We start from the raw sequence: 21,539 nt of genomic DNA, 5'->3' as shown, positions 1-21,539 counted from the left end.
GAGGTGATTTCACAGTAAATGTCTCTTTACATCCCCACATGAACGTTTTCCCCAGCAAGTTAATACAAAAACGATTCCACACACATTACAGCCAAATAACACACAAGCCATTCTGCTACAACATCAATTTGTGTTTTTTGCATCTCTTGTGTAATAAGAAAACGTTCATTTATTTCCCAGGTGAGACTTTAAGTTCAAAATGTGGACAAGCCTTTATATCGTGGAACATATCACTGTTTCCAGACCATTGTTCGGCAAGAATCGGTGAGCATGAAAACGTCTCGAGACCTTTGCATTATTCAAACATTCATTATGCAAATTTGACAAACACGGAAACACCAGTCAACCTCATTGACTTCCATTGTATGAACACAAAACCACATTCAGACATTTCTCAAAATATCTTCTTTTGTGTTCTACTGAAAAAAGTCACATACAGGTTTACAGCCACACGAGGGGAATGAATGATGACAGATTTTTGTGTGAACTTTCTCTTCGACGCTTTTGATTTTAAAGCCCCACAAAACCATTCAACTTTCTTGACACGTTAAAGGGATACTTCACCCAAAAATGAAAATTCTGTCATCATTTACTCACCTTCGAGTTGGTCCAACATTTCTTTGTTCTGATGAACACAGAGAAAGATATTTGGAAGAATGCTTGTAACCAAACAGATCTCTACACCCATTGACTCCCATAGAAAAAAACAATGGTAGTGCCCCAGAACTGTTTGCTGTCCTACATTCTTCAAAATGTCTTCTTTTGTGTTCAACAGAACAAAAAAAACGATAAAGTAATTTTTCCCACTATGGGAGGCAATGGGGGTTGAGATCTATCTGGTTATGCACATTCTTCCAAATATCTTTCTATGTGTTCATCAGAACAAAGACATTTATACAGATTTGGAACAACTCGAAGGTGAGTAAATGATGACAGAATTTTCATTTTTGGGTGAACTGTTCCTTTAATCTTGTTATTTCATCTCTACACATTACCCGTCTCTGTTCTGTAAGATGTTTTGTGTCATTTATTGTAGTTGTACAGTGTTTGTTTTATTAATGTCAATGCTTTTGATAGATTATAGATGACTGATCTACAAAAAGACCTTTCACTGCTTTTGCAAAAGTTCAGCCGACTTTCAACATTAAAACGAAAACATGATATGAAACATATATAATTATCTAAATATAATCAGAAATGTTTGTTTGACAACAGAACTTGAAAGCTTCTGTTGATTTCAGAAAATATGAAAACAATCGATTCCTACTGATCTCAGATCAGAGACTGGACACAGTCCACAAATCTTTATCACATTTTCACTCTGTGATGGTTGTGATGTAAACTGACAGGGAGGGAATGATTGACAGGACTAGAACAAACAGAAGATAAAGAAACGAATGTGATGTAGGGGATGAAAAGGAAAACACACACAAGCTCTGAAGTGTTCGAATAAAAACTGAGCAATTTTATTTTTCAAAAACTGTGCTACTCAAATAAATCTTTCTGTACACATCAACATAAATAATCACAGAATTAACAAAAATAACTTCCATAATCTGAAATACAGACAAGACACATATTTACACTGTAATCCTGATTCATTTAGTTAAAGTGCTTCAGTGTGTCTTTGTGTGTGTGTGTGTGTGTGTGTCAGTGTGTGTGTAATGCAGACAGCGGAGAATCTCTTGCGCTCGTGAGCGAGTAACACAGGCAAACACCTGCAGCTCTTCCACAGAACTGAAAAACATCATCATGGACATGTATTTCTATTTCACTGGACATCATGAATGTGATTGAAAGTGTTTGTTTGCAGCTCACCTGTTGATGACGTGTCCGACGGAGGTGAAGTTGTGGCACATGTTCAGAGCGGTGATGTAACTCACGTGTGGCAGCGTCAGGAAGAACTGAAGAGCCTGTTGACGGTGACCTCTGACCTCCAGCGCTACAGCGATGGCCTGACCTTTCCTCTTCTCCACCTGAGCCAGTTCAGTCAGTATGACAGCCGTTTCATCTGGACCTCTGCTGACCATCAGTCTCACGCCCGCCCGCACCAGCGCCGCCAGCGTCCCGTCATAAAAGCGACTGCGCTGGACCGCCCGGAACTTCTCACCTGACCACACAAAACAACACAACACGTCTGATCGAATGGGATTCATTCTTCACTGCTCTGACGTTTGGACATATTCAGTGAATCAATTCACGTGGAACTGTGTGTGTGATGCTCACCGGGTTTGCTTCGGTCTCTCTCAACGATCAGACACACGCGCTCATGTAACGTCTGCACACTCTGGATTCTCTCCTGCAGTCGTCTGCGGTTTTGGGCGCTGGCGACGTCAGACTCTCTCATCCACTCCACAGCCATACGGTTGCTCACGATGAAGTCTGAGCTGAGCAGCGAGCAGACGTGAACCTTCAGTCCGTGTCTCAGCCGCAGGGAGGACACGACCTCTGACCCTCCGCTGATACAGCGACTGTCCACTAACACACCGAGAGGAGCATCCGCGACCGGCGCTCGGCGCGTCACGGCCTGTGTTTCATTCTGTCAGAATAAAGAGAGACAGGAAACTAACACACGCGCGCGCGCACATAAATGCATCATCGTTAGCGGGGTCTTCTATCTGATGACACAACATGTCTTGAATCACTGAAGCGATAAATAATCCCAACCAACACGAAACACATCGACTGTCTGTCTGCTGTGATTCTCACCTGTTCATCCATCACATGACTGAATGTCTCCTGCTGTCTGTCTGTCTGTCGCACTCTCTTCTCGGGGACGGTGGAGACACACTGAGGAACTTTAAACTCCGTCTCCTCCTCTTCTTCACTGGAGTCCTGAACTGGGATGATCCTGGAGCGTTTGTTTCTCATTCCGGTCTCAGATTGGACTCCTCCGGTCTCGTTTGCCGCTCTGATCTGTTTGATTTGAGCGCGCCGGCGCGTGGCGTACTGTTTTCTGCCATCGACGTAAGAGTCCTCCAGGATCACGTCCTCCGGCTCTTCATCGCTCGCCTCTTCCACATCACTGCCGTGAAGCACAAAGCTGTCTTCAGCGTACGTCTCGTCCTGTTCTGGCACCTGACGTCACACAGTCACACGGGTTAAGCTGCTGCCATCCAGAGGTCAGACGGACTGGTGTGTTGAGACTCACCTGTGAGAAGATGTCTACGTTGTGTTTTGGTTTGTAAGTCATTCGGATGCGCTTCTGGACTGCAGGACTCCTCACAGACTTCAGATAAATGGCCTGCATCTCAGACTCTGATCAACACAAAACCTCATGAAACCTCTGAACTGCGTAAACGTGTGACTCAGTCTTTCAGAAGTCGCGTCTCACCGTTAAGCCCCTGAGAACACTGCGTGGTGTTCACTACAAAGCCGTCCAGAGAATGATTCTGTTCATCTCCATCATCTTCATCTGATGAAACCTCTTCTTCGTCTTCGGACAGTTCCGCCTCCTCGTCCAGAAACAGATGTCCCTTCTGTGAACGATGATTGAAATGATGAATGCCTCGATCAATGATGAAACTCAACAAACGTTCATGAATTTACACGTGACATTACAGAAGATTTCAGCAGATGATTCCCTGCAGAACACGGCCGCACAACTCTGGCTCTGTGAGTGACACCTTGATGAAAATCACCATCTGACTCCCCGTCCACATCCGTGTCCTCTGACTGACACACGTGCACATACATGCGTCACACAACAGCACACTTTACAGTGAGAACGCGTGTCAATCACGACATGTTAAAGTCATACCACATTTAATGCTGCAGCACGTTTCCTGCGCGCTTGTACAGGAGAATCCACATCAGAGAAGATCTTTGACTCCTACACAACAAACAGACACACACACAACAGTTACACAACAGCACACTTTACACTGAGAGGTTTTTAATCACAACATGTTAAAATCATACCAAGTCAAGTACGTGTTTCCTACGCGCTTGTACAGGAGAATCCACATCAGAGAAGATCTTTGACTCCTACACAACAAACACACACTTTTACAAACACAATCACATGATTCAGCAGCTCAATGAGACAAAGTGAGAAATAAATGAGACATTGACCTGTGGAGATGATAAAGGATTGACTTTATGTGCTGGTTTCCTGACAAACACCTCATCCTCACCATCACTGCTCGGCACGTCTGAAACACACACACACGTGATTTACTGAGCGTTCTGATGTCATGAGAATAATTCACAAGACAGGAATGACACAAAACACATTCAGTGTAACCTGTAGACGCGTGTTTTTGTACAGATGTGTGTTCTGTTCTTCTGTGGGACGCTGACAGGAACTCATGGTTGGGTGTGGAGGCGCTCGGGCGCACCGCCGCTGAACTCCTTTTCTCACAGATGAGCGGCGTCTGAGCACATCTGATCCTGACATCATCTGCCAGACGAGACGGCGGTGAGACCACTGGAGCTTTGGGTTTGTTTAATGCTGACGTGTTGGTTTTTTCTTCAGTCGCTTCTTCTTCGTCAGAGTCAAAGGACAGCCCGAGGTCAAAGTTGACAGAGAAGAAGTCCTGCGAGCAGTTGAAGACCTCCGAGTTTTGTTCCGGACCTTTAGGAGACGATTGACCTGCAGTGACGTTCTGAGGCTCTGATGTGTTTTCAGACGTTTTCTCGTCTGGTGTGTGAACATCAGGTATGGACACCCGAAGGAACTCATCATCATCTTCAAACAGCTCGACGCTCTCATTTAAATCCCTCCGATCATGACGTTGTTGCTGTGAAGGAACGGCAGTCTCCTCCGGATCATCATCAAACATCTCATCCCAACCGGGTGAAAGTGCGTTTCCTGCTAACTGTGATGATTTCTGAATATCTCGAGAGTCCTCGCCGTCTCTCTTCACAGTGAAGGGACGAAGGTCTCGGGTATTTTCAGTCAGGTCAGTGCTGAGCTCTGAGAGGAGAACATCCAAGTCCCGCGGTGGAGGTTTGGACAGGAGTTCTTTGACGCTGGTGAGAATCACGTGTAATGTTTTTTCTGGCAGAGCGTGACGATGTGCGTTTGAACTGAAGTCAGACGGATGAAACATGCGAGTGAGATGTGAGCTCGTGTTTGACTCAGGAATGTGCAGTTCATTCTCATCAGATCGTGTGATGGTCTTCTGCGTCACAGATCTTCTGATCTTCTTACGTTCATCAGGTTTACAGGTCTGATGCGTGTCAGGTGTGGAAGAGGACGGTCTGATGTACTGATCACATTCTGATCTCATCTGTGGAGGTTTTGTTGTTCTGCCATCTTCATCATCATCTTTCATCATGAGCTGGAACACATCACCACAGTCACCCTGTCAGGAGAGAAAGTGTTGATCAATAAATCAAAGAGAAAATCACAAGACATCTAACATCAGACTAAAATGCAATTTTATCCGATTATTTATTTGAACCCACTTTGAAATTCTGGTACCATAAAACACATAACATAAAGCTGGTAAATTGAATGAAAATAAATAACTGTATAAAAAGAACATTTGAGTGGTTTTGTTATGAGAAATAAACTGATGTGACACATTTCACTCAACATCACAGACATTTTCATGAAACCCATCTCATGTCAGAGATTAGACACCTTCAGGATGTTAAACACCTGTTAAATAATGAAGATTTCAGATGATACGTGTCTTATAAGAATGAGGTCATCACCAGACTGAAGAGAAGCTTTGTGTTCCTCCTCTCACATACAAGAGGAATAAAAAAACACACTGAACATAACAACGTTTATAAACTGTATATATTGTAAATACAGAATTCTCTGTCAGAGAAAGAAAGCACATCATCACGTCTGCAGTCTCAGTCATTGGGCTGTGGAACTGTAGGTCAGTCGAGATGACCCACTTCTGTTCTCAGTGCTTATGTAACTGTTCTGAGAGCAGTTATACAAGAGAGAGAAACAAACCCTCTGTGTGTCTGTATTAACCTCTCATCATCACCATCATCATCATCATCATCATCATCATCATGAAACGCAAGTCTTGGAGATCTTCTGATCAATCACACAAACATCAGCTCAATACTCCACACATGAAGTCAAGAGTGACAGAAATATACAACAATATAAAATCACCACATACACAACAACTGTGACTGACTGAATCTGATGAGAGACTTTTCACATTTACAGTATTCTGAAGCACACAGACACGTTTCAATCGAACGTACTCATCTACGAACAGCAGATGTTTATTACATCAACATTTTATAATGTAAGATTGAAAAAATCGTTTACGCTTTACTCTCATCGTACTGTACACGCACACACCTGAGCACACAGACACGTAACACACTTCCATTATAAAGAGATTGATTTCTGATGATCAAATCATCTAATGGATTCACGTCACACACAGCTGTCAATGTTTTTCTCTTTAACAACTGAAACCCAAAGATCCATATCAGTGTGTGTGCGTACGTGAGAGAGAGTGTGTGTTTGTGTGTGTACGGGTTTCTATACATTGTGGGCAGGGCACCCATTTTTTCTGAGGGGGCACAGTGTGCACAACACACAGAAACGTACAAATACATACATCTAAAGCAATATTATAGAGACTATCGCTTAAGCGTATTCAAAACACCGCACAAATCATTGCGAGAATTAAATTACAACACTATCTGATTGATTTATGAATCTTCTTCCCAGTAAAAAAAAGGTGTACATTTTTAAGGTAAATGCATCAGTCTGGTGTATTTTGAGAACAAATATCTTGTATACAATTTTGTGCTATAGTAGTAAAAGAGTCATTGTTTGCATGCAAATGAACAGAGCACAAAAGTAAAAGCAAATAAAGTGGTTACCCTTTGTTAATCTGCCTACAGATGCCTGCCTGACCTACAGATTTATTACAAAATTCCTTCCATTATGAAACAAAAATATATAATACATAATATAATCATTGAAGTGCATCTATTTCTTAATATATGAAAAGTGTCAATTCTTCATGTATTATTTAATATATCACTTTGTATTTCCAAATCTACATTAAACGACTTAATACATTATTGAAAGTTCATTTAGAGGAAAATATATTTTCTTTAGGAGTATTGTCAGTCTTTGCACCCTGAAATTGAATTGTACCATAAAAGTCATTCACTTTAAACGATGCTCCCTGTATGCCAACTGGCAAGAGGTGTGTTCGACTGCGCAGACTACACCAACGTATCACAAGAGCCATTTGAAAGCATTTGGAGCAGTCTGTTCTCACAGTAGTTTGTACACAGATCGGCGCCACTTTTAAGTCAAGAGCCCAGTTCATGGGTCCAGTTCTCGCACCCGCATTTGGTTGCGGGGTCTAAACGACAGCGCATACTAGCATAGAACTAGTCTGAAAGTCTTGTTTCGGGGACGCGGGTGTTTCCGTGAGCCGAGCTCCCGTCCCGCGCGCAGACGCTGATTACATCATTACCCAGCGCTGTTGCTTCTGTCGCCGGATTGATAAATGTTAAGCTCCTGTACGTGATCAAAACGGCTTAAATCTGCAAAAGAGGACGAGGGTGCAGCTCATAACTGATATAGTGTCTTCCTATAGAATCTTGCAACTGATTAATAGAACTCGTCATTTGGAGATTGTATGCAAAACTGACTGTTTGAATGGGCATGACGCCTCTGATTGTGTGTGTGTGTGTGTGTGTATGTTGAGTGTGTGTGTGTTTGACCTCACCTGCTCCTCTTGTCTCATGCGGTCTATCTGCTCCATGATGGAGATGAAGTGAAGGCATCGCTCTGAATGTTCCACTCTGTGAGTGGGCAGCGGTGTGTTCTGCCAGTGTCTCCACTCCCACAGAGACAGCTCTCTGACCCGACCCGACACACACACCTCCTGCACACACACACACAACTATACATGCATCTCTACACACAGCAATACTCAATCACAACATTCCTAGATGAGCTTTGTACACAGGTGAAATCTCACACTACATCACCTGTGCCGGCTGACCCCCGCTGAACGTCAGTAGAGATGTTTGTCTGAACACCGGCTGAGGTTCATCCTCTCCCAGTCTCATGGTGGACATCCACACGGCCTCTTCAGCAGCAGTGAGACAGCCGTCTTCCTTCACACGCTTCACATCACTTCCTACAGTACACCAGGGAGAGTGACACACACAGCACTTTTCTTCTTTTTCTTGTGTCATGTCTGTATGCAAGTACTCATTGTGTGTGTGCGTTGAAATGAAGGTCATTCTGATTGTTTGATGTTGTGTGTTTCGTACCGCCGCTCTGAGCGTTGAGCGATGACCTGCGACCCTTCCCAGAATTGCATCTTTTCTCCTCTGTGTGTTGAAACGGAGCGCAGCTGATGTGCATCTTGTGTAGTGCGGGGGTGACGCCGGCGGGCAGCATTCGTGGACTGCGAGGAAACATGTGAAAACTGTGCTTGTTTCCCATGATGCTCTTGTTGATGCTGCGCCGGCTGCTCTGGCTCTGGTTATACGTCTGAAAGAGAGAGAGAGTTTGAATCTAACGCTGGAGTTTGTGTAAACCTGTCGCATGCGAGTTTGTGTAGATCCTCACTCGTTCCTCTCGTCCCTCGGCCAGTATGATGACGATTCGTCCCTGTCGCTGGCGGCCCGTGCGGCCCATGCGCTGCACCAGACGAATCGGACTCTTCTGAGCGTCAAAACACACGATGAGATCGACCTCACCGATGTCGAGGCCCTCCTCACCAACACATGTGGACACCAGAGTGTTGAAGCCCCCATCACGAAACCGACGCACAACCTAAGCGCACACGCGTACACGTACATCAGAAGTGATCTTCAAACTGACAACATTTAACAAGTTGATGCGTTTACCTCGAGCTGCTCTTTCTGTGTGAATCCTCGAACTCCTTTCCCAGCAGACGCTTGGCCCATGAAAGTCATGACCCTGACCAGCGGCTGATGACGATTCAACATGTCAGCGATCTCCTGCACGCTCTCGCGGAACGACGAGAAGATCATAACACGCGTGTTCACTCCATCCGACGGATCACTGCCTGGACCAATCAGAGGACAGTACAGTTCACGTCGGTGACAAGAACCCGCAACAAATGTTTCGATGATGTTCGGTTCATACGGCTGTGATCTATGTGGCATACATTTCATATGTTTAAAATGTTTCAACTTAAGCTCTTCTCAACAGACATTCTCATCACACCTGATGTTTTAAAGTGCTGTGACACAACCTCGTCCAGTCTCTGCAGTTTGGGGTGACTGTAGACGTACGGCTCTTTAGAATCTGTGAATGAAGCAGATGGGAAACGTGAAACACACACGATGATGATGACGATGGAGGGAAAGAGGTTACGGCTGTAATTTGTTAACCTGTGTTTGGTTTTTTGAACGTGACCTCCATGTCCCTGTAGAGATCCATGAAGACGGGATTCCTCTGAAGTTCATTCCTCATGCGAGGCGACTCTGAAAGAACGAGAAACCCTCATGATGAGTTGATCTGAAGAGAGGATCATCATCGACAGGAGCTGAACTCTCTCACCTTTAGCTCCAGAGATGATGTTCTGAATGAAGAGGAAGAGCGAGCGAAGACCCATCTGCTGGAGGAGTTCGTAACCGTGATACAGACTGATGCAGAGGGCAAAATCTCCCTCCAGCGACCCGTGATGCCCCGCCTGTAAACACAGAACATCCGCATGAGCGCATCACACGTGTCTTTGGATAAAAGCGTCTGCTAAATGACTAAATGTAAATATCAGACCTGGACGTGGGGTGGTGGGTTGCGTCTGAACTGCTCTCGGGCCAGAATGATCTGGTACTTTGTAAGTGAGCTGAGGTCACGATGATTCAAGAGCCTCATCTGGGTCAGACGGGACGCAAACTTCTCTAAAAGCTGTTGGAAAAGCAGGCCAGACGTTTGAAAAGCAGCACAATGAGACGTCTGTTCACGCTGGAAATAATCAGAGCACAATTTCGTCCAGAACACACAAACCATCGACCTTCATGACCACCACGCTTCTCTTTCATAACACACATTCATCAGGTGCACCCAAAGAAAAAAAACACATAGATGAAGATGTCCCTTCACGCCACTCAAAACACTTCACCACGACAGAAGATCATTCATGTGTTCAACATGAACATGCAGAAAGAAAATGAAGAGATTGGATCAGTGTTTGAACACCACACATGATCATGCCATCTGTTCTGTAACATCACTGTCCAGCTTTATGATTTTATCATTGGGAAGAATGCTAAAATTACTCGCTCATAATTTTCATGATTCAAATGTGAATGTGATCGACTGGTGAACAAACTAATTAAACACAGAAGATATCTAGTGTTGTTTATTCGCTGAATGATGAATGAGATTTTAGCAGAGTGATGTAAATCATTCGGGCTGTGTTCATTCTGTACAAAGTGCAAAAAGTGTGGGTTCATTCCAGGTTAATGCTGTGATCCAGATTTGGATTAATCTTACATTTTCGCCCGAAAAATCTCAACTGAAAGCAACAGAAAAGATTGGGTGAAACAGTACATGAACGTATGATAGCAACAAACAAGACCTGAAACACACACATGATCACAAACACACACTTAATGTGAATTTATAATGTCAGAAGAGAAGCGTCTCATCTTGTGTTTGATATGTGAGCAAACACACAAAAATATAAACATTATTCAATATTTATTTGAATAAATACCATATGTTATACATACTTTTAAAATAATGTGCAAATGGTTTGTTCTCTCTCTCTCTCTCTCTCTCTCTCTATTAATACACAGCATTTCAAATAAAGGTGTTTTATTAGCATGTTGTTTGTGCTTAGTTACAATTACAAGTAACAATGAGAAATATACCATAACAAGAAACATTTCCACTTATTGTACATTTACACATTTATTGTACTTATTTTAAGGGGCTATGGAAAGGATAAAATAAGGAGAAACAAACATAAAAATGGATTTATGAAGAACAACAGACTCATGTCTATGTCTATGCGTTTTGTGTGTGCATTAATGACGTGTCAGAGGAGGGGGAGGAGCTGTATCGTCATTAGGACTCAGCCCATATAAACAAGTCAGTCCTGCTAAACAAACACGCAAGAGCTCGCGACGACGACTGACGAGCATAATTCGGACACGCGCTGATATCTCGGGTACGCGGACATGAAGCTGAAGCTCGTGTAATAGTCGATGAGAGCACGAGCGTCGATCTGTGGCGATGGATCGCGGTGAGTGTCGCATGAGCGGCGGTGGTGGTGGAGGAGGTCTGATCTCACTGGACGATCTCGAGTCCGTGTCTGAGGAGCAGCTGTCTGACAGCACCGAGGTCGAGCACGAGGAGACGACGGAGGAGCAGGACAGACTCCTGAACTACTGGACAGATGTGGCGCGAGGACACCAGGTCGACGTGCCCACCGGTAAAAACACGACGACTATAATAACGATAAAAACAGTCACGCGCATGCGCGTTCATACACGCGGAAACAACCGCGACCCACTTTACACAAAACAAACAGCTCAAGACATAGACAAAGCTCAATAGATGGAGCTCACTACACACACAGACAACTCATTACATAGAAAATGCTCACTACCTAGACAGTTCACTAGATAGACACTTATTACTATTTAGACAGCTCATTATACAGACAGAGATCACTATAACTGTGACGTGTTATAACTTAAATGATTCCTGTACAAAAAAATCCTGTTTGTGCAGGTGCTGAGCTTTAACTTAAAGTTCTCAGAGAGATTACGAGCGTGTAAATCCATTACACTACAGTAAAGCGCTTTACTCCAGCAGCCTGTTCACTTACAGCGATGACGTCATCATTCAATCAGACAGTACATGAGAGTTTAACACCTGTGTTCCAACAGACACAATGCATATACACACACACACACACTGCCGTTGAACGTGAAAGGAGTGATGTGCTTCATGTGTTGCACACACGCATCACTGAAATGTAAATCATGTGTAGTGAGACGTCTTTAAAGACTGCATACAGACAGATCACTTGCACACTTCGTGTGTCTCTCTGACTGCACACGTGCACTCGTGATGGACGACTGCTGTGGCACTGTTAACCCGAATCTCACTCATCATTTCCCACAGACATGGCTGAACCCATTCAACAGATCACAAGCAATAATGACGGCAGACACACGCGCGAGAGAGAGTCCCGTACACGCTCATCACACGCAAGGAGAAGGTACGTGTATACAACACTACACACACAATACATACACTTGATGCAGTCAAGGTCTTGAAGTCATTCAACTCCACCCACATCCACTGATTGACACATTCCATCAGGGTGAAAAAGAGCCCGAGGCAAAAATGACATTGATTCCAGCGTGTGTACAGTACAGTACTACAGACCGACACCAATGATCTGAATCTGTATAAATATCTGAAGAGGACTTCGTTTTAAAAATATGATTTACAAATATATCATGCTGATTTTACAAATAACTTATTATTACACGGCTCGTTGGAATGCTTGATTCTGATTGGCCAGTCGCGACATTTGCAGGTTCGTTATGTAAATATAATGTCATATACAGTATGTTATTAATTTAAAAAAAAAACCTGTCAAAATGATTTGTTTGGTCCGGGTCACCGTGTGTTATTAGTTTTGAGAGGTTGTTATCTGGGAATAACGAACCTGCAAATGTCGCGACTGGCCAATCAGAATCTAGCATTCCAACGAGCCATGTAATAAGTAAGGGATAATGTACAGGCAGCCGGTTGTTATCGCAGAAATAAGCCCCGACAGTGTTTTAAAGTAAGAAACGACGTTCAAATGTCACGAACAGGCAATTTGGTTGAATCATTTGTAAATATGATGTCATATATGTTATTAATAGACATATTTATAATTAATTTTGTGTAATATTAAACTGCCCCTCTCAAAATGATTTGCAGCATCCGGGTTACAGGCTGTTATTAGTTTTGAGCGGTTGTTATTTGAAAAGAACAACCCTTGGAATGTCCCGACTGGCCAATCAGAATCAAGCATTCAAATGAGCCGTGTAATAATCCCAGATAACAACCGCTCGAAACTAATAACACACGGTAACCCGGATGCAGCAAATCATTTAGTTTTTTTACAATTTAAATATAAATATGTCTTTTAATAACATATATGACATCATATTTACAAATGATTCAACCAAATTGCCTGTTCGTGACATTTAAATGTAGTTTCTTACCTTAAAACCGAAAGTAAATGGCTTTTCCTCTTGGAAGGTTCCTCGATTGGTTAAAATGAGCTAATAACATATTTAAAAATCACATTTCATGTCCATTTTTTTTCTCATGTGGCAAGTAGCCGTGTAATAAGCGGGATAATGTACAAGCAGCCGGCTGTTGTTGCGAAATAAGCCCCTTCAGTGAGATACAAGACCCTCCGCTTACATAAAAATCGTTCACACTGAAAATCCACTGCAGCTACTCAACTCAAATATTTAATGTACATTTTTCATATAGTTAGAAAAATAATATCTTTCTGAATCTCATTTGTGTGTCAAAAAAACACCATGTGACGACATTCTTTCCGGATTGATAGTTATTTTGTTTTCGACATGTAGTGTGGAGAGGTGTTGTGGGAGAAGAGACAGTATGAGAAGGCTAACTGGGCGTGTATCACAGTCTATGAAGACACGTATGAACAGAGCATCTGCTATGGCTTCATGAAGATCATGAAATACATCTGTCAGCAGAACTCGGCAGGTTGAGTGAATAAACGTGTCCAGATGTTTCTTTAAAAACACGAGCACGCTCACTCCCCTGTTTCTCTCTCTCAGGCAGTTATCTGGGAATGACGATACCCATCGTGACGGTGGTCCGTACAGATGACGCGCACACCACCTTGTCCCGAGCCGTTACTGTAGCGTATTATCTGCCACCCTCGCACCAGAATGACCCGCCGCGGCCGTACGACCCTGAGATTCTCATCGAGCACTGGCCCGGCACCATCATCTACAGCAGGTGTGTTCCTTCTCAACGACCACAAGTGTCCTGTTCTATCTGAAACTCGGTAGTGGAGTGACAGACGACTTCATACAAAGACTTTCATTGTATCGAGTGTTTTGCAGTAAATCTCTGACTGTGTTTTCAGGCCGTTCGCCGGTGCCACAAACGAGCTGTCAATCATTGGTGAGATCAGCGGTCTGGCCGAGGTTCTCGACTCTTCGGCTGTTTGTGTGAATGACTCCTTCATCGTGGCCGGATACACAAACCCCGCGGCGGTCAATCGTCAAAACGAAATCTGGTTCCATGAGAGGCTTTGAGCTGCTCGCCAAAGACGCGCGTCCCCCTTACCCACAATCCTCTGCCCCTCCACTGTGGACCGAGAACGAATGTATTTCTACAGATGCGAGCGGTTATTTGTATCTGCTGTATTTCTCTGTTCGTTCATTCATTCAGGTTGATTGATTTATTCTGTCTAGATGAATTCTGATTAAAGAGCTGAAACTAACACACGCCAACGCGAACATCAGCTTCCAAAGAACACTCTGTGATCATCACAACATGTGCTGCAGTAATACAATCATACATCCTAAATGAGCCATGACCACAGACAGCCTGTCTCACTCTCTGCCTGTTCTAGTTGTGTGATAGACACTCGCGTAAACAAATAGATAAATATATATATATACGTTGACTGTCATAGTGCTATTTTGCTTGAATATTTTTGGTAAATAAATGAGGGTTAAGAAGTGTTTATAAAGAGAGAACATCACTGTCATCTGCGACATCACAGCAGAACGTGACATGAAAACAGGGTCTGATATCTCAGTTCAGTTGAGTTTATTATTATTATATTATTGAGTAACATCATGGAGGATGAGTGTGAAATGAAGTGTTGGATCTGATGGATGTCCGATGATCAGATCACTGAAGGTTGAGGTTTTTTGTCCTCCTGTATGTAAACTATAAACTCTATGAGAAGATGAAACTACGGCTTCTGTGAATTTCTGCACTGCTTTTTTCGTTTTTGCTTTCTGTGAGAGAATAAAGTTCTTCTGAAGCACACGTCTCCTCTGTGTCTGTGAAATATCATTTTAACTTCACACAGCTATTTAAACTACTGGACACGTGATCAATGACGGCTCATGAGTGATGAGTGTCTCAGACTGTCGGAAGTGCAGATGTGTTTGTCTAGAGTGAATATTTCTCCGTTCACTGCTCAAATCTAAAGATCTCGCTGAGACCGGCCGACTAGGCTCTATGTTCACAGGCCTAACACATCAGTGGATTTGAGAAAGATCTCCAGGTTACTGTCATTACGTACTATAAACGTGAAGTGTAAACATGAGTCTGACCTGTAGGTATCTGCTCTGATACTGTGTGAGAGACTCTCCTAAAGGGACCACAATCTTCTCCAAGATGCGCTGGTGAACGTGTGTCTGAACATCAGGGCTGTCGTCTGAACGCAGCTCGATGTGAGAGATCAACAGGTTAGAGATCACCTGCTGTACGGCCTGCACACACACACACAACCATCAGAGATCACGGTGAGACACAGACAAGACAATATAATTGCACAGACAGATTACAGCGATATCTTCAAGCATCTCACACACATGCTGAATCTTTACTGATGTAGTGAGTGTCATTTTGCTCACCAGTCATAATGACAGATTATTAACGAACAGATTGATATAAAGGATATCTGTGTTTTCACAGGACAATTGATCAGATCTTGTGTAAAAACAGTCACGGCATGTGTGTCCCAGCAGTTCAGTGAGAGTTTCAAACCTTGACGTCTCCTCCTGGAGTTGCACTGAGAGCTAAGACTCGAAACTGCTGAGTTTGGTTCCACAGCTCACGAATCACCTAAAGTACAAACGGAAGCCATCAGAACATGAACAGAACAGGAAGTGATTCTCTGTTGATCTCAGTTTATTGTTCATAGTAACTGTGGTGCAGTCAGCGGTGAGTCCCTGATATGAGCCAAATAATGAAGTCACCTGACAGTATGCATGATTTCCCATGGCCTTGTGGGCCTCATCGATCACCACACACTTGACGTGGGTGGCGGGGCAGGTGTTACGGGACAGATCGTTCACCATCACCTGTGGAGTTAAGAAGAACACGCGCTTGGATCTCCAGTGTTCTCTGCGCTGCTGGGCCGCCGTGGTTCCTGCAGACAACGAACACAAAACAAACGTGAACGTTAACACTACAGATTAAGCGCAGACTGGATATAACTTTCTCGTGCCTGTAGGAGTTTTCACGACATAGATTTTACTCTGACTTCGTGATTTCCAGGCCTGCAAGTTAAAGATCATTTAACGCTCATACGATCCTACAAAACAATCATAAAGGAATAAAAGCCGAGGGTAAAATGGCCTGACGTTTCCATGACCATTGCGTGTGTGACAATGACCTGTGAGCTCGGCCATGTGATGCTGTGGGATTCCCATGACTTTAAAACAGGCCTCGATCTGCTGGGACACCAGAGGTTTGGTGGGAGCCATGAAGACGATCTTTCCTGCAGGAAACCAGCGGTAGAAGTTGTACATGAGCACTGAGGCGATGAAGGTTTTGCCCAGGCCTGTGGGCAGACACACCAGTGTGTTCTGGAACAAAGCCGCCTCTGACATCTTCAGCTGGTACTCTCTGATGGGGTAGTTAGTGGGGTAGATCCAGATCTGCCCCGCCGAGGGGTCGAAGCCTTGTGGCAGTGAGTGCTGGTTAGGACAGGAAGTGATGTCAGAGGTCAGCAGGGATCTCTCTGCCTCATACACAGCCACCAGCATCAGGTCATCATCTTTGTCTTCATCCTGCGGGACTGTCTCACCCCACAGAGCGCTGCAGCTGTCTCTCTGCTCGGATCCGTCTTTCTCTTTCAAAGTCTTTTTCTTCGATGTTTTTCCTGCAGATTTGGAGAGGTTTTTCCTCTGCTCTGTGTGTGACACACTGCATCCCCACGACTCGAATAAAGTTCTCTGATTGGCGCTCATTGTAGCATCCGCATCGTCGTCAGTGAACGTGAATTAATAAACGCAGATTATTAAAGAATATTTCTCTCACCCTAACCATCCTGTTACACTTAAATCAAATCAAATCAAATCAAACGTGCTGAAGCTTTCTGCTTTACACTGGCACCGTATAAATCAAACATATCAAAGCTCGATGTGATGTATGTCATCACAGCGAATTCGTCCGTTTAAATGACTCAAACGTTAAGTTTATATTTCAAGTTTCGTATGAATATAAACAGAAGCGCGACGAGCAAAGCGGCGGAGCTGATGTCACCGAGCGTCACAGACAGCGCCTACTGCGCGTGCGTAGACTCAGACGGTGTGTTCGTGATGGTTGAAAAGCGCAGCAGATGCGCAGATCATCAGGGTAGGATCAATTTACAAAAAGTTATTATAAGTTATATAATATTATTATTTTAGATTAGGCAACAAAACAAAGAATTAATACCGTAAATACATTTTTAGTTGTTATTCTTTTATTAACATTTCAGAGTTATAATTGTTAATATATGGTGATTATTATGGTAATTAATACTGAGTCGTTAGGCTCGTCAAAAAAACATTAAGCTGGCTAATTAAATGAAAGAGGATGGGCTTTCCTTTTTGCAGATCCGTGGGCGTGGCTTGTTGGTTGACTAAATCCTTAGTGTTTCAAGTCTTACGAAACCTTTACCCTAACCCACACCCTAACCCCAACCTTACTCTAACCATCTAAACCACATATGTTTGTTAAATTGCCAAAAAACACGGTTGCGTGATGACGTCAGACTCGAAACACCAACGATGCACACTGGCAACAACGGCCACTTCCCATTCCTGTTAGTCTGTCCCAGTGTGTGTACACACTTAAATGTATAAACTTTTCCATTACAAAAACAGTACATCTTTTAGTGCATATGTATAAGTAGGCGAATTGGGACGCAGCAAGAGACTGTGGAACGTAAACTGTAACTCCCTGTCGTAGAACACTCAACGCCCGTCACTGATTGGCTGAGGTGCCTCACGTGACCCAAGTTGCTTTTTCCGTTTTTCCAATGGTAGGGCAGCGGAGTTTGATACCTCTAAAAAAGAAACATCTCTGACTTCCGAGGTGACGCACATCACAACAGCGCGCCAGTTTTTAAAACAAAAGTGTAGCATTTAGAAAATCACAACAAATATTCTGTAAACCGCGAGTCAAAGGTAAAGCGATGGACGATCTGACACAACAAGGTAAACGGATGGCTGGCTTAATGTGTGATGATGTCAAAGAAAAAAGTAACGTCACTCTTTTAATCTGCAAAGTGTATTGCTTATTTACGGAATACAGGGAACGTCCTCACATTTGAACTGTAAAGAAGTATTATTTTGAATTTAGATTTTACAACATTTTCTTTAACACTTTAGTACATTAAAGTATCTCCGTTTGGGTTATTTGGAAGTGTTGTTTAATTTACTACAGTATGGTTCCGTTAGTGGAAAAAGTAATAATGACGTTTAAGTGCCTACAGTAACGTTACAGTAATTTTGTGTGTATTATTTTGTTTATAAAACCTGTGTCCGTGTATTATTTTATATGTAAGGTGTCCTGGGTCATTTGATGGCTCTAGAGAGGGGAGGTTTGGCACGTCAGGACCCACATCAGTCTGAAAAATTAGAGATGCTCATAGTCACAGCTGTGACCCTCCGTACCAAAAGAGATCAACTCAAACGTCAGGTAGAGGACATCAAGGTGAGAGAAGCCTGCCTAGATATTAATCAGATGTCTTATAATCTTAATTTATCCACATGTTCACTTATTCTTGTTGTCATTCAGATCCTAAAAGATAAAATCAAAAGCGGTCTGCCTTTGGATGATGATGATGAAGGTCCTGCAGAGCTACAGAGGTCCCTGTTAACCGCTTGGAGAATGCAGTTAAAAGACCTTCAGCATGCCCATCACTTAATTGGTAGTTATGTAAACATATTGGTTTATTAATCATGAAAATGAAAACGTGAAGTAATGCCAGAATTTTCATTTTTACCTCTTCCTTTAATGGTATTCTGCATTATAATTACGGCTGTCACAATTATGAACTAAAGCACGTGCGCACCCATTGCCAACAAAACACAGCCATATGAGCGTTATATCCACCGTTTATATCCATCATTTAAATGCCGTGAACAAACAAACACCTCAACTTCTCTCAATATCGCAAGAGTAACGAGCTCTTCCTATCGCTCGTCGGTTGACGCCTGGGTGTGCTTTTCCGGGAGAATTGCCCAATAAGGCCCGATTCACATTTCGCGTCTTTTCCGTGCGGTTTTTAGACGCAAAATGTGAATCGGGCCTAAGGCCAATTCACATTTCGCGTCTTTTCCGCGCACATATTCGTTTTAAATGTAGACGCGCGGCAGGCGTGCTCATCGAGATGGAAATAATTCAATTTTTTGCACGCACAGCGGGTCATTTGAAGAGAGAAAGAGGCGCGACTCCCGTTTTCCGTGCGGTTTTAGGCCCGTTTCACATTTCGCGTCTTTTCCGCGCGCATATTCGTTATTTTAAATGTAGACGCGTGGCAGCCGAGCGGGAAATAGGGGGTGACGCGCATGCGGTGCGACGCGCTCTTTTTTTCAGGAGCGTGGCGCCGAATCGAGATGAAAAAATCTCAACTTTTCATAAAGGCGCAAGTGCACCGCAGGTCATGTGACAAGAACCAACCAGCCAATATAGACAAGATCAATGAAAATGGAGACACAGATGATCACAGCGTAACTAAATCTAGTAGCAGAGTTATTGCGAGGTATTTTCAGTGCATATAATCCATATATCCTTTGTTTATACCTCCTTGTCTCAACGGCTATCGTGGCCTATGGTTGCTTAGCGACGACAGACGCCAGGAGAGCGCAAAGTCCAGGCGCTTTGGAAAAAAAGGAGAACACAGTGCAGCTCGCATTTTCCGTGCGGTTTTAGACGCGAAATGTGAATCGAGCCTTAGACTCGAAATGTGAATCGGGCCAAAGGGACTAAGAAAATTTGTTACGAAATTGATTTTCATGTTCAAATAAAAACTTTCCGAAACATATTCAAACGCTGGGGGAGTGTATCGAGCACAGAAATACTACGTCATACGTCCAACTCGTTTTTTGACGAGACAGCACGTTTAACATTGTTAAACAAGAAGTTATAATCTATGAAACACCGTTGCACATCCCCTTTAATAAAATTCATAAACACAAATCTGATACAACTCTAATGATGAGAAAATCTGAAATCTCGGTTATCTGAAATAATTGAGATTATGTCAAATAATTGTGATGAGACGATTATTTAATAATTGTGACAGCCCTACTTTGGACCTGATGAGTTGCGCTTTCTTTCTCAGGTGGTTACGATGTGGTGGAATGTAAGGAAGGGAGAAGCGTGTGTGTGTGCTTTCACACAGCCTTCGAGGGTGTGTACTTGGACACCTATAACATGGAGTTGGATATGACACGAACTGTGCAGATCTCTCGCCATAACATTCCCCCTTCAATCCCACTCGAGAGATTCGCCAAACAGAACCTGCAGAAAGACTTTAAAGCTTTCCTGGAAACACTCAGCCAGAACCTCAATGCTTTAGCTGCTCGCAAACAACAGCTCTCGCTCATCAAGGTGCGTGTGTGTGTGTGTGTGTGTGTGTGTGTATACTGTATATATACATATATTTTTTGTTACTACAGATGTTTACATGATTTTATGTTTTCCCAACTCGGTTCTGTTCTCTTTGCGACAGGAGCTGGTTGGTTCTGTGGAAGTGATGGAGAGCAATCAGTTGTGCAATACTCTAGTTCTAATGTGTAAAGCTCAAGGCGAGACGTTTGCGGTGGTTCTATGCACACTGCAGTACAGAGATCTCGCACACTATCTCCCTACACATGTGTGCATTGAGAGTGAAGGTAAAGGTCATCTCCAGAACAGAAAATTGAGGGATTCTCAGCTTATTTTTTTAATTCCTAAAAGGGATTATTTGCCCAAAAATGAAAATTCTTTCATCATTCGTTCACCCTCATGTCATTCCAAACCTGTACGACTTTCTTTCTTCTGCAGAACACAAAATAAGATATTTTGAAGAATGTTGATAACCAAACAACATTGACTTCCATTGTATGAACACAAAACCACATTTCTCAAAATATCTTCTGTTGTGAAAGTCATAGACAGGTTTTGAATGATGTGAGGGTGAATACATGATGACAATATGTTTTTGGGAGAATTTACTTGATACACTGGAATTACATTAAACGTCATTATAACAGGAATTATTTGAAAACTTAATTTTTTATCTGCTTGTAGATGAAACGCTTTCAGAATCTGAACAGTGGAAGAAGAACCGGGCGCTGTTCTTGGAGTCTCCAGCTCACATGGCCCTACTGACAATGAAGAGAATGGGGAGCATTGTTTGAGTTAACACCGAGATGAACCAGATGTCCTCTTTTGAAGGAATTAAATTGCAATTCAACGTGCTCTTTTAACAGAGATGAAATGATGATGCCACAGATCTGTGTTCTGTTACATTCAGGTTTATATACACATCAGAGGTAGATCAGAGTAGACACTTATCACAGCAGTTTTAAGCAAACAAACTACT

At 43.1% G+C, this 21,539-nt stretch overlaps 3 protein-coding genes across 5 annotated transcripts; 2 read left to right on the top strand and 1 right to left on the bottom strand.

Moving 5' to 3' along the window:
* Nucleotides 1–1,326: 1,326 nt before the first annotated feature.
* fancm (FA complementation group M) lies at nt 1,327–17,261 on the bottom strand. Of its 3 annotated transcripts, XM_057343792.1 has the most exons (24): nt 16,353–17,261; nt 15,934–16,106; nt 15,722–15,799; nt 15,286–15,444; nt 9,710–9,841; nt 9,491–9,623; nt 9,322–9,414; nt 9,155–9,235; nt 8,812–8,993; nt 8,531–8,737; nt 8,230–8,452; nt 7,942–8,093; nt 7,677–7,835; nt 4,247–5,309; nt 4,075–4,154; nt 3,922–3,987; nt 3,761–3,832; nt 3,562–3,675; nt 3,335–3,479; nt 3,152–3,258; nt 2,710–3,078; nt 2,227–2,539; nt 1,819–2,110; nt 1,327–1,737 (listed from the first exon to the last, which is right to left on the bottom strand). In XM_057343792.1, the coding sequence occupies exons 1-24, from the start codon at nt 16,927–16,929 to the stop codon at nt 1,617–1,619; spliced, it is 5,091 nt and encodes a 1,696-aa protein (XP_057199775.1). In that variant the 5' UTR covers nt 16,930–17,261; the 3' UTR covers nt 1,327–1,616. The 3 variants fall into 3 exon arrangements, with proteins under 3 accessions (XP_057199775.1, XP_057199777.1, XP_057199776.1); XM_057343794.1 differs by lacking the exon at nt 3,562–3,675; XM_057343793.1 differs by lacking the exon at nt 3,922–3,987.
* soul3 (heme-binding protein soul3) lies at nt 10,884–14,995 on the top strand. The gene is given in 6 exon segments (XM_057343796.1): nt 10,884–11,372; nt 12,071–12,123; nt 12,126–12,167; nt 13,549–13,690; nt 13,765–13,948; nt 14,079–14,995. Coding segments are annotated over 6 exon segments (792 nt in total). The 5' UTR covers nt 10,884–11,173; the 3' UTR covers nt 14,251–14,995.
* A 159-nt stretch (nt 17,262–17,420) lies between the features above and the next one.
* Nucleotides 17,421–21,369, top strand: cenpo (centromere protein O). Its single transcript, XM_057343795.1, has 6 exons — nt 17,421–18,162; nt 18,513–18,661; nt 18,746–18,878; nt 20,295–20,563; nt 20,685–20,847; nt 21,245–21,369. The coding sequence occupies exons 1-6, from the start codon at nt 18,141–18,143 to the stop codon at nt 21,352–21,354; spliced, it is 846 nt and encodes a 281-aa protein (XP_057199778.1). The 5' UTR covers nt 17,421–18,140; the 3' UTR covers nt 21,355–21,369.
* Nucleotides 21,370–21,539: the final 170 nt, after the last annotated feature.

This window comes from Triplophysa rosa, linkage group LG10 (assembly GCF_024868665.1).
Source record: "Triplophysa rosa linkage group LG10, Trosa_1v2, whole genome shotgun sequence".
Classification (NCBI taxonomy): domain Eukaryota; kingdom Metazoa; phylum Chordata; class Actinopteri; order Cypriniformes; family Nemacheilidae; genus Triplophysa; species Triplophysa rosa.
This window is presented reverse-complemented; position numbering and strand designations above follow the sequence as displayed.